Source organism: Sciurus carolinensis, chromosome 1 (assembly GCF_902686445.1).
Source record: "Sciurus carolinensis chromosome 1, mSciCar1.2, whole genome shotgun sequence".
Classification (NCBI taxonomy): domain Eukaryota; kingdom Metazoa; phylum Chordata; class Mammalia; order Rodentia; family Sciuridae; genus Sciurus; species Sciurus carolinensis.
Genome location: NC_062213.1, coordinates 22,839,283 through 22,856,208, shown reverse-complemented (window position 1 = coordinate 22,856,208; position 16,926 = coordinate 22,839,283). Strand labels below are relative to the sequence as shown.

Sequence of the window (16,926 nt, the reverse complement as noted above, 5' to 3'; positions counted from 1 at the left end):
CCCCTGGGTTAACTCCTCTAGCCCCTTAGGTGACTCCAGGAAGTCTCCACCTCTGAGGGACATATTTTGGGGAACGCAGTTCTAGTGCATGTGTTATTGAAAGCTCAGTCCTTGAACCCGATACCAATCCAATAATGGGGACATGTTTTTGAGAAAAAGGAAAAAAGAACTTTTATTGCTTTCCTAGCAAAGGAGAAACACAGAGGAACTCCTGTCCCAGAGGCTGTGCTTCTGCCCATCACAGAGAGTAGGGATTTTTTAAGGAGGGGAATCAAAGGCTATTTTCGAGGTATTCTCCGGCCGGAGTTGTAATCCACTTGTTAATTTGGGAGGCAGTCCTTTCTTAGATCTCCTGGTGCCATTCCCAAAGTCTGATTTACTTCATTCCTGTGCCTGTGGTGGGTGTGTGCTAAGGACAGATAACTCTGCCTAGGATGGGGAAGAAAGGTAATCCTGTTTCCCCTGAGATTAGGGACTGGGAGACTAGAGAGGGGGAGAGATTAAGGAAGGGGACAGTGAGAGGAAGAAACATGTCGGGTTTAAAAATAAGTCGCAGTGGCAGAGCAGCAAGGGCGATATTCAAAGCGTGAAGTGGACCCCTGCTACAGGCGGGCAGAATTAGCAGGGACGTGCCCGCAGGGTCCCTCTCTCGACTCTTCCAGGGTTTCCAAGGTGTTGACACTCTCCTCTCACTCCAGCCTGGTGGGGGGTGGCGGGTGGGGGAGTCACAGGAGGAAGGTCTAGAGGCTGGGCCAGAGGATAAAGACTTTGCAGAAAACTGAGCCCGCCGCCTAATACGGGATGAGAAACAGGATGGAAAATGGAAAAGTGTAATGAAGAGGAGAAAATAACATCCTTGGCTGTGAAATTAGAAGATAAACGGATCAAGGCAGACTCGAGGAAGTCTTTTTAAAAGTTTCCCAAGAAGAGAGTATAGCGGCCCTCCAAGAGGAAATTGATACCGGCGCTGGAGCTGTTTGCGCATGCGCGGCGGGCAGCGCCTGGGCAGCCTGGAGCTGGTTGGGCTGGCTTCAGGCTACACCTGCCAGACTTGCCCTGGTTAGCAGCCTTCTGTTTCCATGCGCCCTTTTCACACTGGCCACCCCATCTTAACAGGCTGCTAGATTCCCTACAGGGACTGCCTATTCTACCTTGCTCTAAGGTTTGCTCTTTTAGCCAGCCAAATGGGGAGCTGTTCCTGCCCTGCTCTTACCAAGAAGCATGAGGTGAAGGAGAATCTGCACAGGTGAAATCTGAGGAATCCAAAAGGATGTCACAGGATTCTTTCTCCATTAGGTAGAAGAGCCCCTCCATCATTTCACAGAAACTCTTATCTGGTGGGAGAAATAAAGGTCATTATCAGGAGTGACTTTGACAAACTAATGCCAGGTTGTACCCCAAACCACTTAAAGCAGAACCTCTGGGAGGTAGTAGCATTTGGGGACCAGGGTCGGGGTATTTCCAAGCTGCAGATCAGTGCTTTAGAAGTTGTTTGGTGGAATTTACATATTTTATGTGTGTACACACACACACACACACACACATGCACATACATACATATACACACCGATATAAAAGATGCATATGCATATTTATGTGTATGTATATATGTACACACACACACAGAACCTGGGTCAGAGGATAAAGAGTAGAAAACTGAGCCTGCCACCTAATGTGGGATGAGGAACAGCATGCTTCTCTCTCTCTCTCTCTCAATCTCTTTCTCTCTCTCTCTCCCAAACTTGTTTCCAAACAAGTTTCCAAACTAGGAAAAAAAGAAAGAGGATCACAAGTCCTTTATAGTTTTACACTGCAACATCACTTCCCAAATGGACTCAAACATTATCTAGTTACCTAGGGGAATACACCTATTTGACCTTTTCCTTGCTATCGACTAGAACTCAGACACTGCTCCAAATTAACCTGTACACTTTTATCTAGTATACAGGCAAATGATTTATGTCCAGCAAAACAGATAACCCCTACAGTTATGGTTATGGTCCCTATAGGATACTGTGCATCTTCATATGTTATCTGGCAGTCTCAATTACCAATGTTCATCTAACATTCTTCTTTTCATTGCCAGTTAATACTATTTTTCTTTGAATTATCTTTGCCATGTTTTTGGTTCCTTCATTAATGAACTGAATACATTTTGACATGAATGCATTATATTTTCTTTCTTTCTTTTTTTTTTTTTTTTTTTTTTTTAGCTGTCAAAAGAACTTTATTCTTTGGAAACTGGGCAGACAGACCCCTCGGGGACCTACATGCCCCTAGGCCCTGGCCCCTTCTGTTTGGACCCTAGTGAAATGTGCAGTCTGCCCTCCCTAATGACAGGGAGAGACAAAGAGGAATGCCATTTTTCTGTGATATGGGGAATAAAAGGGGAATGAGTAGAAATCTGGTTATCCCTCCTGAGGCTCCCTGTGGAGCTGGGGTGCCTGAGGGAACATGGTCCCAAGATCAGGTGCAGATGCACACCCCTCCCACAGGTAAACTGATCCCAATTTTTGGATCAGGTTGGGAGGGGGCCTCTTAAGATCATGACAAGCAGAAGTGGCTCTAAGGGCACCTGAGAGATTCCACCCCAAACCTACCAGGGCAGGAGCTCTGGATAAACACAGAGGTTCAAGATCATTCCAAGGCCCTTGAGTTGCCAAAATACCCAAATGACACTGACGTGTTGTGGCTGCAGAAGCTGGGGAAAAAGTGGGAAGGAGGCAGGAGAAGTGCCTACAAATCCCCAACAGGAAAACCAGAAGCAGAGACAGGTAGCCCCAGAGGCTGGTATGTGGGTGGGCCCTGGGCAGGTTGGAGGAGAACCCACAGCACACAGTCTCAAGACCTTTGCATAGTGACATACTCACCACCCTCAGCATCGAAGGGACCCAATGGGTACAGAGAAACTAGGTTGCCCCGCCCCCACCCAGATCAAAGTCTTCCAGAGTGTCCCATCTCCATGTTCTGGATGTATGGCTTGAGGCTTGGCAGGACAACCATGGGGGCAGAGGGATTTCAGGCCAAGACCCAGCAGTGAGGTGTTAATATGTCCTAGAGCCGGTGCCTGTGTAGAGCGTGGAGGGTAGACAGGCTGGGAGAGTCTTCAGAGGTAGACATTGAGGGTCTGCAGGACACCCCGGCGGCAGAGCGGGCAGTTGCGGTGGTAGACAGGGTGGCGCATCAGGATTTCAGTGCAGGCCTGGCACAGGCACAGGTGCCTGCAGGGCAGAAGCAACACAGTCTTGCTCTGGTCCTGGCAGATGGCGCACTTCTTCCACTCCTCTTGCTCCCTTAGCAACTTCCATGGGTCTCGCCCAGCTGTAGAGTCCTCCTCATTGAGCCTTTCCTGGCCCTGGGCAGGTGTCACTCTGATGGTCCTGACCTCCTCCTCTTCTGCCTCTGATCTGGGCCCTGCTTCAGGAAGTGTCCTGTCACTGGGTCCTGGCTAGGAATACTCTCCTAGGGCCACCCTGAGGGGCCCCTGGTGCCCCTCCCCAGTATGGCCAGCTCGCCAGTTGTAGGCTGTGGCTCCACACTTGGCGCCAGGCCTCCAAGCCCAGGGCTAGGCGAGACAGCCTCACAATGTCCTCTCGCAGCTGGTGGTAGGATGGCCGGGCATGAAGGTGACTGAGTGCTCGGGTGGCCAGTCTCAGGGTGAGGTCTGGGTGCAACACAGTCACTGTCACTGCCAGCAACACCAGGCCAGTGAGATTGACAAGTACAAAGCTGGCCAGCAGTCGGGCAGCTGAGGCCAGCAGTTCCAATACTAGCTGGCAGGGGGTCCAAAGGAGGATGGCAATGGCCACAGCACTGCTGGAAATGTGGGCTAGGAAGGCGGCCACCACATCTGTCATCCTCCGCAGAGGGCCCATAACTGCATCCCACAGGGCCAGCACCAGGAGAAGAGGTTGAGTGCCAATGAGGCAGATGTTGACCAGGCTGTTGATCACATAGGCCGCCAGGCTCATAGCAATAGTACAGATGTCACAGGCATGGCGCAGCAAAGAATGGCCATCAGAGACCACATTGAGGATACCCCTGTGCAGTATTTCCCGGCTCTGTAGTGCCCCATGAGATGCCAGGTGTCCCAGGAGCTTTAGGCTCTCAAGGCCAGAGCAGCAGCTATACAGCAGGGTATACAAGGCCTGAAAGCCCCCAAAGGTGAACCAGACCAAGGCTTCCATCAAGGCCAGCAGTGAAAGCAGGACACCGTGGCCTAAGTGCAGAAGACTAGTCAGTACCATGTGCGGCAGGTTGTAGATGAAGGCCAGGAGCCAGGCCAGGGAAGCCAGGAGGGAGGACACCAGCAGGAGGCTGAGATCCAACACCAAGGTCAGCACATCCAGCACCAGGCCCACCCCAGTCACTACCAGGTACACAGCCTCCACATAGGGATATTGAGGTTAGTCCAAAAGATAGGCTGGCTCCTCAGTTGAGGGCGTTGTCAAGGTTGTCAATATTTTGGGAGACCAGGAATTAATTTGTAAAGGAAGTGAGCAGTCTCCAATTCAGGGGGAACCAAAATCTAAGGGAAAATTGGATCAAGAGAAGTGGAGTCTTAATAGAGGGAAAGGGGGCCAGATGCTGCTCCAAGAGTCCGGGTCTTGAAGGCGGGATGGCTGGAAGGGAAGAAGCCAAACATCTCTGAAGTGAAGGCGAGCAGGGTCTGGAGGAGAGACCTCGGCTTTGGCAGCCTGGGGTGGCGTACCAACGCCGGGCAGGGGGTCAGACCGGGAGCATAAAGCATAACCGATGGGATCGGGCCGGGCCCCGGGCCGGGTGGGGGCAGCGCAGGCAGGGCTCGGGCTCGCGGTCCAGCTACGCAGGTGCCCCTGTCCCCGCCCGGCCCCCGTCCTCCCGCTCGAGGCGCTTGGCGCCCAAAGGGGTAGTGGGAGAGGGAACCGGCTTCAGCAAACCCCAAGCGCGGCCTCTACTTCCAATGAATTATATTTTCTACGAAACTCTTTTTTTCTAACTTAAGTTAAAAATTTTGCTTAGCAAATGAGCAGCTGCTTTCATAGTCTCATCTGACCCCCTTTTCTTGCCTCCAACGCCTGAGTCCCCCTAAAAATCTTCTCTGGACAGCTCCCCTGGTGCCGGAAATTCCCACATTGGAAACTCATTGCTGAGTTATGTCAGCCCTGTCAGAAAGCTCTAGGTGAGTGGTGAACTAGATCACCCAGCCAGTTACCATCAGGACTCTGGGAATGGGACCCTGGAGGGGCATGTTGTGAAGAAGTAGCAGGAATCAAGAGAAGCTGGACAATGTAAACCGGAGGGAGAGGAGGGGGGTGTGGGATGATAGTTAAAACGTAAGATGATGCAACTCAGAACAATGGAGAAGAGAAGAGGCATGCCTGCACTCAAGAGGAGAGAAGGCACAAGAGAAAAATTAACTACCTACATTGCAGTTTGGGCCCGTGGTTAGCCTGGCCCTGTTATATAAAGATGAATGAAAGAATGGGAGCATAAAGCATATCTAAATGATTAGAGACTGGACCAAATAGGCTGTATTGATCTCATCTTCCAAACACATCTAACTTATTAGAGCTGTGTGACAAATGCCTGCTGCTCAGTGTGTGCACCATGGGTATGTAGGGCCCAAAACTGGACCCAAAGATTGTTGATCCTGCCTTTTCCATTGACTGTGACTTTGATGAAGTCACATGCAGGCTGATTCAAAGGAATACTGCCTCTATTTGGATATTCACCAGCCCCTCTGACCGTCCCACTAGTAATTGCATCCTATAATTTACCATGAAAAGTCACCCCTACTTCCTCCTCTATAACAGGCAGGAGGCCTTCCTGTTAGGAGCTTCAGAACAACTCAAATAAGCAAGCAACTTACAGGCCTTACAGTCATCCCTGACACAGGTGCCACACTAAACTGAAGTCAGCATTTTTCAAATAGTTCATCAGCAATACGAGGAGACCTTTCCAGCAAGGTCACTGTACTACTAAAGCAATCATGTGTGTGAGTGCCCCCAGTCAAACTGAGCTAATTTAACATGAAGTAATCAGAGATAAGAAAAAGCCACAGGAGTTATAAAAATACTCACGTCAGGGGCGCTACCCAGGAGGAAGGTGAAGTTTACTGGGAGATGAAGGGAGTGCACCAAAGTGATAAGAAAAGGGAACTAGAGAATGAAATGAAGATTTTATGAGATGATAAGATAAATAATAGAACAACTCTTTTCTACTATAAAAGGAATGAGAAGTCAACTAAGGACTCAGTAGGGTTTTGCCAAGATAGGGAGGAAGGTCACTTGCCAGAGGAGTTCAACATTATGGAAAAAAAATGGATGAATGTGTCTTTTTAGTGTTCACCAGGGAGGAAAATACACTGTGAGCCAAGGCAAAGAGCTTTGCTTAGGAAAGAAAACTATAATAGTGACGATCATTGGGCCAGAACATCTCCAAGAAGAAGGGACTCTGGATGTCCATCTGGAACTTGAGCCAGGAATTTCCAGGGCTTGCAAGGAGTACAAGAAGCAGTTACAAGCACAGGTGTCCCTGAGAAAGGCTTCCATCTTCTCAGAGTCCCAGTTGCGGAGGTCAAGGACCAGGCACCATCTCTGAGTACAAAGTTTCCCACTACATGATGGAAGGACGCCATCGATAGGTAGAATGTCAAAACTGGATATAAACTCCCTTCTTTGTCACCAAGGCTCATCATTTCTTCTGTTTCCTGCTCATTGTGGGAGTTCAGTTGCATTGAACACTTAGGCTTAGACCAAGGATCACTAGTCAGGGAGCTGGGAATTCAAGTTTTTTGCCAAAAGTTCATGTTCTCGATTTCTACACTCACCTCAACACCAACAGCAATTTCCTGCTTTCTTTGGCCCTGTGGGGACCCAAAGTTCTATTTCAGTGATAGGTGTGAAAAAAATTCATTAGCCATTAAGTAAAGACCACATTAAATCTTTTCCTCAAACTCTACAGGAAAATAAATTTCAAATAAACTCTTAAAAACCATGAAAGTATTAGAAGAAAATATAAGCAAATACTGAAGATCATTTTTCTTTCTACCTATGGACTAAGTTTCAGAAACAATGAAATAAAAAGTGATGTTGTAAATGATGTCTGCTCCTGGTCAAGATCCCCAGGATCGTTTCGCTCTTGGGAATACGATGTGCCAGTTTCCACAGGTACTATCACAGACGTTCTGTGGAGGATTGTCCTTTGACAACTTAAGCCTCTTGGGCTAGAAGCTTCCATGAGCTCCTCCTGCTAACTTCTTGAAGCTGAGGTTAGACCTAACCCTAAAACACATCCTTGCTTCTTCCCCTTCCTGTCACTCTTCACTTCCCTCACAGTTTTCTCCTGAGAGTGTTTCCAATAAATCACTTATATTCCCATCACCACTTCAGCCTCTGTTTGTATGAAATTTGGTTATGATAACTGACTAAGCGAAATACAAATACTTACGTGGAAATATGACATAAATAAATTTTAAAAGGTATATTTGCATGAATACATGTCTATGTGTATAGTTCTGTATCAATGGCCTCATTTGGGTCCTCCTGAAAATTCAACTGTAGAAGTCTTAGTCCCAATCCTGAAAATGTGACTATATTTTGGCAATAAGTTCTTTTAAAGCCAAATAAGTTAAAATAGGGCCATTAGGGCTAGAAGCTTCTGTGAGTTCCTCCTGCTAACTTCTTGAATCTTATCTGAGTGGTTGGAGTCCTTGTAAGAAGAAGAAATGAGACACACGGAGTGACAGCAAGGTATGTGTGCACAGAGGGACCATCATGTAAAGACAGTGAGAAGGTGACAACTTATAAGCAAAGGAGAAAGAACTCAAGAGAAACCCAACCTGCTGATGCCACCAGAAGTGTGAGAAAATACATTTCTGCTATTTAAAACACCCAGTGTATGGAATTTTTTTGAATGGCAGCCCTAGTGATTGTGTATATGCAATTCATATATAGGTGTGTGTGTCGGGGGATGGTCTCTCACATGTAAATGTTTTCTAAACAAAATCAAAATATACAAAACCACCCATAAGTCTTCAAGTTAAAAAAATAGAAATGTGGATAAATAGGCAATTCATAGTAGAATAAATCAATACCATAAATAAAAATGATGAAGATGGATGGTCAGCTTCATTTTAGCCTCCTTTTGGGCTGTGTTCTATCCACGAACCAGCCTCGTCTCCGTACCATCTCTCCACGTTATTGTCCAGCCCAGCAATCTCTCACTATTAAGCCACACCAAGTGCCTGGACCTTCTGTGCACAAGGTAGACAATAAGGACAATGCAATAGTGGTCTGAAGTAGGCAGAAGCCACTTGAGGACAACATGCAGAAAACCATGCTTAAGACGGTTCAATTCATGATGTTATCATGATGGTTCTGCAAAATCATGAAAGAGGAAGAACAACTAGGTCTGCAAGAGAAGACTGTTCATCACAAGCAGTGAAAGAAATGCAAATTAAAAGGCCAATGGGGTTAATCTTTGCAAGTTTGCATAAGTATTACCAAAAGCGAGAGAGCTTTGCTATCTCCAGTGCAACAAAATGTATTTTCACTTTACTGGTGATATTGTTCATTGCTAAATACCATCTGGCAATGCATTTCTGGTCACAACCCTAAAGAGCAAATCAAAATATGAAAAAACACTGTGTGAAATTAGAAATGCTTCTTAGTTCAATAATAAAGGAATCATCACATTAACTTTAAGACATTCACTCAAGGGAATAATATACAGGCACCAAAAATGGCAAATATAAAAACAAAATACCAACATAAAAATTAAAATAAAATTCACAAATTTGGATGTAAAATTATATATGCATTATAACTATGCAAACACATGCAAATAAAAAACAACTGGGGCTAATATAGAAAAAATTTAAGACGTTAGTTTTTCTTTTGCCTTGTTTTCAATGTATTTCAAACTTCCAAAATTTTTGAGTTGTCCATTTCTTGAAAAACAAATTTTATTGAGGATAACAAGACATTCCTACGAATATGGATAAACAAGGTACAGGATGATGCCTGCAATTTTGAAAAGGTATATTCCAACATTAAATAAAGGCGGGGATGTTAATGATAACAGCTGACACTTCCTGAAATCTTATAGTGTACCCAACATTGTCTCCAGTGCCTTACAGAACCGTCTCATGTAGTCTTCCAACAAGCCAGTGAGGCAGATATGGTCATCTTCTGTAATTTAACTTAAGAGAACTTGAGACCCAGAGAGGTAAAGTGGCCCATCCAAATGCAGACAGCAAGCAGTTATCACAAAAGGGGTCGAGTGTCCCCCAAAACACACACACTTCCTTTTCCACAGTGCAGGATTGTGGCTGGAAAGTAGCTGCTGAGCCAGGGACGGTTCCAGCTCTGTCTCCTCCCTTGTCCCTCATCCTCCCCATTCCGTACAGGAAGAGCTATCTTACTGAAAATCAGCATATCCTGTAGTTTCTCTTCAGCAGGTCAAACACTAATCTATGGAGGATAATCAGGTCTAAAAATTAGGAGTCTGAAACTAAGTGAACAATTAATTTCATTTTTAAAAAATTGTGTTAAAAGATGGCAGTGCTATTCTTCACAGTTCAACTGCCAACATTTAAAAATGCTCCTCCCCAGAATTGAAGCGAGCTCCAGGAAATGACAGTTTCCCATGGTGCTGGTGAAAATAAATGGGTGCTGTGTTTCTGTGGACGATTAATGATAGGTATCAAGAGTTCAAGACTTTAGAATTCTGTAAAACTTTTGACCCCAGAATTCTTTTGGAAATTTTCTTAATGAAATAATAAGGAATGTGAGTCAAGATATATAGCAATATATCATGTACCTCTGAAGTTTTTATGATAGAGACTAGTAGACACCACTTAAAGATCCAGTTATAGGGAAGTGGAAGAATTATATTTTGGCTACACGTAAGTTACTATGCAGCTATTTTAAATTATGTTGCAAGAGAATATTTAGCACCACAGAATGATCATGATACATTATACAGTGCGATTCCACTCTCATTGTGTTTTATTTTTTTTTTTAAAAACACATCTATATCAGGCTTGAATTGGCTCTTTCCACGCAGGTGCAAGAACTATCACATTTCTTCATTTTTTCTACTCTGGATGAAATCTGACAGAATCCCACCTCCATGGCTGAAACTAAGCACCATGTCAGGAACAGTTAGGGCACACTCTCCCCACAACCCACCCTCCACTCCTATATGCATCTTTTTTTTTTCTTTTTTTTATTGTACACAAATGGGATACATGTTGTTTCTCTATTTGTATATGAAGTCAAGGAATACCATTTGTGTAATCATAAATTTACATAGGGTAGGGTTGTTTGATACATTCTATTATTTTTTTCCCTTCCCCCCACCCCTCCCACCCCTCTTTTCCCTCTATACAGTCCTTTCTTCCTCCATTCTTACCACCCTCCTTAACCCTAACCCTAACCCTAACCGTAACGCTAACCCCTCTCACCCTCCATTATATGTCCTCATCCGCTTATCAGCGAGATCATTCGTCCTTTAGTTTTTTGAGATTGGCTTATCTCACTTAGCATGATATCCTCCAATTTCATCCATTTGCCTGCAAATGCCATAATTTTATCATTCTTTATGGCTGAGTAATATTCCATTGTATATATATACCACAGTTTCTTTATCCATTCATCAATTGAAGGACATCTAGGTTGGTTCCACAGTCTGGCTATGGTGAATTGAGCAGCTATGAACATTGATGTGGCTATATCTCTGTAGTATGCTGATTGTAAGTCCTTTGGGTATAGGCCAAGGAGTGGGATAGCTGGGTCAAATGGTGGTTCCATTCCAAGCTTTCTGAAGAATCTCCATACTGCTTTCCACAGTGGCTGCACTAATTTGAAAGCCCACCAGCAATGTATGAGTGTACCTTTTTCCCCACATCCTCTCCAACACCTATTGTTGCTTGTGTTCTTGAAAATTGCCATTTTAATTGGGGTGAGATGGAATCTTAGGGTAGTTTTGATTTGCTTTTCTCTTATTACTAGAGATGTTGAACATTTTTTCATATATCTGTTGATTGCTTGTACATCTTCTTCTGTGAAGTGTCTGTTCATTTCCTTAGACCATTTGTTGATTGGATTATTTGTATTCTTGGTGTAGAGTTTTTTGAGTTCTTTATATATTCTGGAAATTAGTGCTCTATCTGAAGTATGAGTGGCAAAGATATTCTCCCACTCTGTAAGCTCTCTCTTCACATTACTGATAGTTTCCTTTGCTGAGAGAAAGCTTTTTAGTTTGAATCTATCCCAGTTGTTCATTCTTGCTTTTATTTCTTGTGCTATGGGAGTCTTGTTAAGGAAGTCTGATCCTAAGCCAACAAGTTGAAGGTTTGGACCTACTTTTTCTTCTATAAGATGCAGGGTCTCTGGTCTGATTCCAAGGTCCTTGATCCATTTTGAGTTGAGTTTTGTGAAGGGTGAGAGATAGGGATTTAATTTCATTCTGTTGCATATGGTTTTCCAGTTTTCCCAGCACCATTTGTTGAAGAGGCTATCTTTTCTCCATTGCATATTTTTGGAACCTTTGTCTCGTATGAGAAAATTGTATTTATTTGGGTTTGTGTCCATGTCCTCTATTCTGTACCATTGATCTACCTGTCTATTTTGGTACCAATACCATGCCATTTTTGCTACTATTGCTTTGTAATAGAGTTGAAAATCTGGTATTGCGATACCCTCTGCTTCGCTCTTTCTACTGAGGATTGCTTTAGCTATTCTAGGTTTTTTATTCTTCCAGATGAATTTCGTAATTGCTTGCTCTATTTCTGTAAGGTACATCATTGGGATTTTAATTGGAATTGCACTGAATCTGTATAGCACTTTTGGTAGTATGGCCATTTTGACAATATTAATTCTGCCTATCTAAGAACATGGGAGATCTTTACATCTTCTAGTTTAATTTCTTTCTTTAGTGTTCTGTAATTCTCATTATAGAGGTCTTTCACCTCTTTTGTGAGATTGATTCCCAAGTATTTTATTTTTTTCGATGCTATTGTGAATGGGGTAGTTTTCCTAATTTCTCTTTCTGAAGATTCATCACTTATGTATAAAAATGCCTTGGATTTATGAGCATTGATCTTGTAACCTGCTACTTTACTGAATTCACTTATGAGTTCTAAAAGTTTTCTGGTGGAATTTCCAGGTTCCTCTAAATATATAATCATGTCATCAGCGAACAGGGATAGTTTGAGTTCTTCTTTTCCAATTCGTATCCCTTTAATTTCTTTGGTTTGTCTAATTGCTCTGGCTAGAGTTTCAAGGACGAAGTTGAACAGAAGTGGTGAAACAGGGTATCCCTGCCTTGTTCCAGTTTTTAGGAGGAATGCTTTCAGTTTTTCACCATTTAGAATGATATTGGCCATGGGCTTAGCGTAGATGGCCTTTACAATGTTAAGGAATGTTCCCACTACCCCAATTTTTTCTAGCGTTTTGAGCATGAAGGGATGCTGTATTTTATCGAATGCTTTTTCTGCATCTATTGAAATAATCATGTGATTCTTAACTTTAAGTCTGTTGATATGGTGAATGACATTTATTGATTTCCGAATGTTGAACCAACCTTGCATCCCTGGGATAAAACCCACTTGATCGTGGTGCACTATCTTTTTAATATATTTTTGTATGTGATTTGCTAAAATTTTGTTGAGAATTTTTACGGCGATGTTTATTAAGGATATTGGTCTGAAATTTTCTTTCCTCAATGTGTCTCTGTCTTGTTTAGGTATTAGGGTCATATTGGCTTCATAGAATGAGTTTGGGAGGGTTCCCTCCTCTTCTATTTCATGGAATACTTTGATGAGTATTGGAATGAGCTCTTCTTTAAAGGTTTTGTAGAACTCAGCTGAGAACCCACCTGGTCCCGGACATTTCTTTGTTGGTAGGCTTTTGTTGACTTCTTCTATTTCATTGCTTGAAATTGGTTTATTTAAGTTGTGTACGTCCTCCTCGTTCAGTTTAGGTAATTCATATGTCTCTAGAAACTTGTTGATGTCTTTGAGGTTTTCTGTTTTGTTGGAGTATAGATTTTCAAAATAGCTTCTAATTATGTTTTGTGTTTCGCTCTTGTCTGTTGTGATGTTTCCTTGTTCATTCCAAATTTTAGTAATTTGAGTTTTCTCCCTCTTTCTCTTTGTTAGTGTGGCTAAGGGTTTATCAATTTTGCTTATTTTTTCAAAGAACCAACTCTTTATTTTGTTCATTTTCTGATTGTTTCTTTTGTTTCAATTTCGTTGATTTCAGCTCTGATTTTAACTATTTCCTATCTTCTACTACTTTTGGTGTTGGTCTGCTCTTCTTTTTCTAGCGCTTTGAGCTGTAGTGTTAAGTCATTTATTTGTTGATTTCTACTTCTTTTGTTGAATGTGCCCCATGAAATAAATCTTCCTCTAAGTACTGCTTTCATAGTGTCCCAGAGATTTTTATATGATGTGTCTTTGTTTCGTTTACTTCTAAGAATTTTTTTATTTCCCTCCTGATGTCTTCTGTTATCCATTCATCATATAATAGCGTATTATTTAATCTCCAGGTATTAGAGAAGTTTCTGTTTTTTATTCTGTCATTTATTTCTAATTTCAATCCATTATGATCTGATAGAGTACAAGGTAGTATCTCTATCTTCTTGTATTTGCTAAAGTAGCTTTGTGGCATAAAATATGGTCTATTTGAGAGAAGGATCCATGTGCTGCTGAGAAGAAAGTGTATTCGTTCTTTGTTGGATGGTATATTCTATATATGTCTGTTAAGTCTAAATTTTTGATTGTGTTATTGAGATCTATGGTTTCTTTACTCAATTTTTGTTTGGAGGATCTATCCAGTGGTGAGAGAGGTTTGTTAAAATCGCCTAGTATTATTGTGTTGTGGTCTATTTGATTTCTGGAATTGAGAAGGATTTGTCTGACGTACATGGATGAGCCAATGTTTGGGGCATAGATATTTATGATTGTTATGTCTTGCTGATTTATGCTTCCCTTAAGCAGTATGTAATGTCCTTCTTTATCCCTTCTGACTAGTTTTGGCTTGAAGTCCACATTACCTGAAATGAGTATGGATACTCCAGCTTTTTTGCTGTGTCCGTGTGCATGGTATGTTTTTCCCCATCCTTTCACCTTTAGTCTATGGGTTTCTCTTTCTATGAGATGAGTCTCTTGCAGGCAGCATATTGTTGAATTTTTCTTTTTAATCTAATCTGCCTGTCTATGTCTTTTGATTGATGAGTTCAGGCCATTAACATTCAGGGTTATTATTGTGATATGATTGGTATTCCCAGTCATTTGACTCATTTTTGTTTTTTGACATGATTTGGTTTCTCCTTTATTTGGCTATTCCTTTAGGCTAGTTCCTCCGGTTACTGATTTGCATCGTTGTTTTTTATCTCTTCCTCATGGAATATTTTGCTGAGAATGTTCTGTAATGCTGGCTTTCTTTTTGTAAATTCCTTTAGCTTTTGTTTATCATGGAAAGATCTTATTTCGTCATCAAATCTGAAAGTAAATTTGCTGGGTATAAGATTCTTGGTTGGCATCCGTTTCCTTTCAGGGCTTGGAAAATGTTGTTCCAGGCCCTTCTAGCTTTTAGGGCCTGGATTGAAAAATCTGCTGATAATCTTATTGGTTCCCCCCTGAATGTAATTTGATTCTTTCTCTCGCGGCCTTTAAAATTCTGTCTTTATTTTGTATGTTAGGTATTTTCATAATAATGTGCCTCGGTGTGGGTCTGTTGTAATTTTGTATATTTGGAGTCCTATAAGCCTCTTGTATCTGGTTTTCCATTTCATTCTTCAGATTTGGGGAATTTTCTGATTTTATTTCATTGAATAGATTGTTCATGCCTTTGGTTTGTTTCTCTAAGCCTTCTTCAATCCCAATAATTCTTAAATTTGGCCTTTTCTTGATATTCCATAATTCTTATAGATTCTGTTCATGATTTCTTACCATCTTTTTTGTTTGGTCAACTTTGTTTTCAAGATTAAATATTTTGTCTTCAATGTCTGAGGTTCTGTCTTCCAGGTGTTCTACCCTATTGGTTATGCTTTCTATGGAGTTTTTAACTTGGTTTATTGTTTCCTTCATTTCAAGGATTTCTGTTTGTTTGTTTTTTTTTCAGTATCTCTCTTTATTGAAATGATCTCTTGCTTCCTGTATTTGCTCTTTTAACTGTTGATTGGTGCGATTTTTAATGCCTTCATTTGCTCTTTCATCTCCTCCTTCAATGCCTGCATTTGGTCTTTCATCTCCTCATTTGCTTCCCTGATTGTTTTAATTATGTACATTCTGAACTCCCTTTCTGACATTTCTTCTGCTGTGCTGTCATTTTATTGATATAGTATCTAGGTTTGTTTGGGACATTTTCTTCTCTTGTTTTCTCATATTGGTCAGATGTCAGTGGGACTCTGAGATATTGCAGATTTCCTCTATTGGCTTATAGTGTCCCTATAGATTTCCAGTGTATCACTCCCAGCCTTCAGTAGCCTGAAGTCTTGGAGGAACTTGATAATGCAGTGCTTCTGAAGAAAGCTGCCCCTAGCCCACTACTGGTTCCAGGGCTTGGAGCTGGCTCTGTGCGTAAAGGCTCTTACTGGGCAGTCTGCTCCGAGAAGCTGGCCGTGAAAGGAGTCTGCCACCGGAGGGAGCAGGGCTGCTTGGGGAAGTCCCTGGCTGCCCTGTCCTGGTCCCTGAAGCTGCCTGCGGGCCAGAGCTCACTGCTGGCTCCAGGACTCAGAGCTGGTTCTGTGCAGAAAGGCTCTCACTGAGGGGCCTGCTCCGAGAAGCTGGCCATGTGGGAGGAGCCCACCGCTGGAGGGAGCTGGGCTACCTGGGGAAGACTCTAGCTGCCCTGCCCTGCTCTGAGAAGCTGCCCCTATCCAGGCCTGCTGCCCGGGCTGAGCTTCACCCGGTGGGGGAGACTCACCCCATGGCTCTATTTTAGTCCGAGTCTCTCAGTGCCTCCCCTTCTTGAATCCTGGGTTCTGGAGCAACAGGAGATGCAATCACCCTCTAGTCTGCCATTTTAGATCTTGAAGTGATTTGACTTAGAAAATGTCTTCTAACTTCAAAACTTCAGTATTAGATGACACAGCATTCATCTTCATCTGCACCTTGGTCTGTCCCTTCCAGAAGGGCTTGCTCCAGCTCTGAATGGGCACCTGTCCCTTCTCCACGTCCAGCGGCTCCTCTGATCTTCCAAGTCTCAAACACCTGCAGCAGACATGGCCGCAGGCCTGCCAGAGGCCAGTGAGGACCCCAAACCCAGGGAGCTGCAAGGAACCCCGCAAACTTATGATTTTCTGACTCATGGGTATCATGGCCCTATATGCATCTTTATTTGGATCTTTGTGCTATCCAGAGCTTGTGGGTCACCAAGACAAGAAAGAGCTGCCTGTCTTTTGGCCATGGCCTTTGCCTCTGCTACATTTAACTTTTCAAAATATAGTTGATAATGAAAGGGGAGGTGGGAGATGAGATGCCCTTCCCAGCCCTGGCCCTGTCACAGGTCTGGCTTCTGAAGGTTTCTGCCCAGGCTCACAGAAATGGGGGTTGTGTTCTGTCCCCAGGGATGCACCCCAGAGGCTGGAAGGAGGGACTCTGGCATTCTCTCTTGACCTCTCTTGGACACCTCAGCAGTCTTCCAAGGCCATACTAACCCTATATTTAAGTTCTAGTTTCTCTCTTGCCTCCCCTGCAGGGCAATTCTGCCTTAATTTCATGGCAAGCCTAATCTTCCAAATGAAGGCCTTGGTTGATTATTACCTTGAGGACTCCTGAGACCCAAATAAACTGGTGGTCTCCATTCCCCAAATCCAATCCACATGAATACACACACACTCAAAGACACATACAAATCCACACACAGATAAATTTAACCCTAAGAATTCAAAAGGATGGGGTTGGGAATGTAGGATAGTGATAGAGTGCTTACC

At 43.1% G+C, this 16,926-nt stretch overlaps 1 protein-coding gene across 1 annotated transcript; it reads right to left on the bottom strand.

Moving 5' to 3' along the window:
* Positions 1 to 3,106: 3,106 nt before the first annotated feature.
* Positions 3,107 to 16,311, bottom strand: LOC124978944 (E3 ubiquitin-protein ligase RNF26-like). Its single transcript, XM_047542947.1, is given in 4 exon segments — positions 3,107 to 3,425; positions 3,427 to 4,385; positions 4,683 to 4,872; positions 16,058 to 16,311. Coding segments are annotated over 4 exon segments (1,722 nt in total).
* Positions 16,312 to 16,926: the final 615 nt, after the last annotated feature.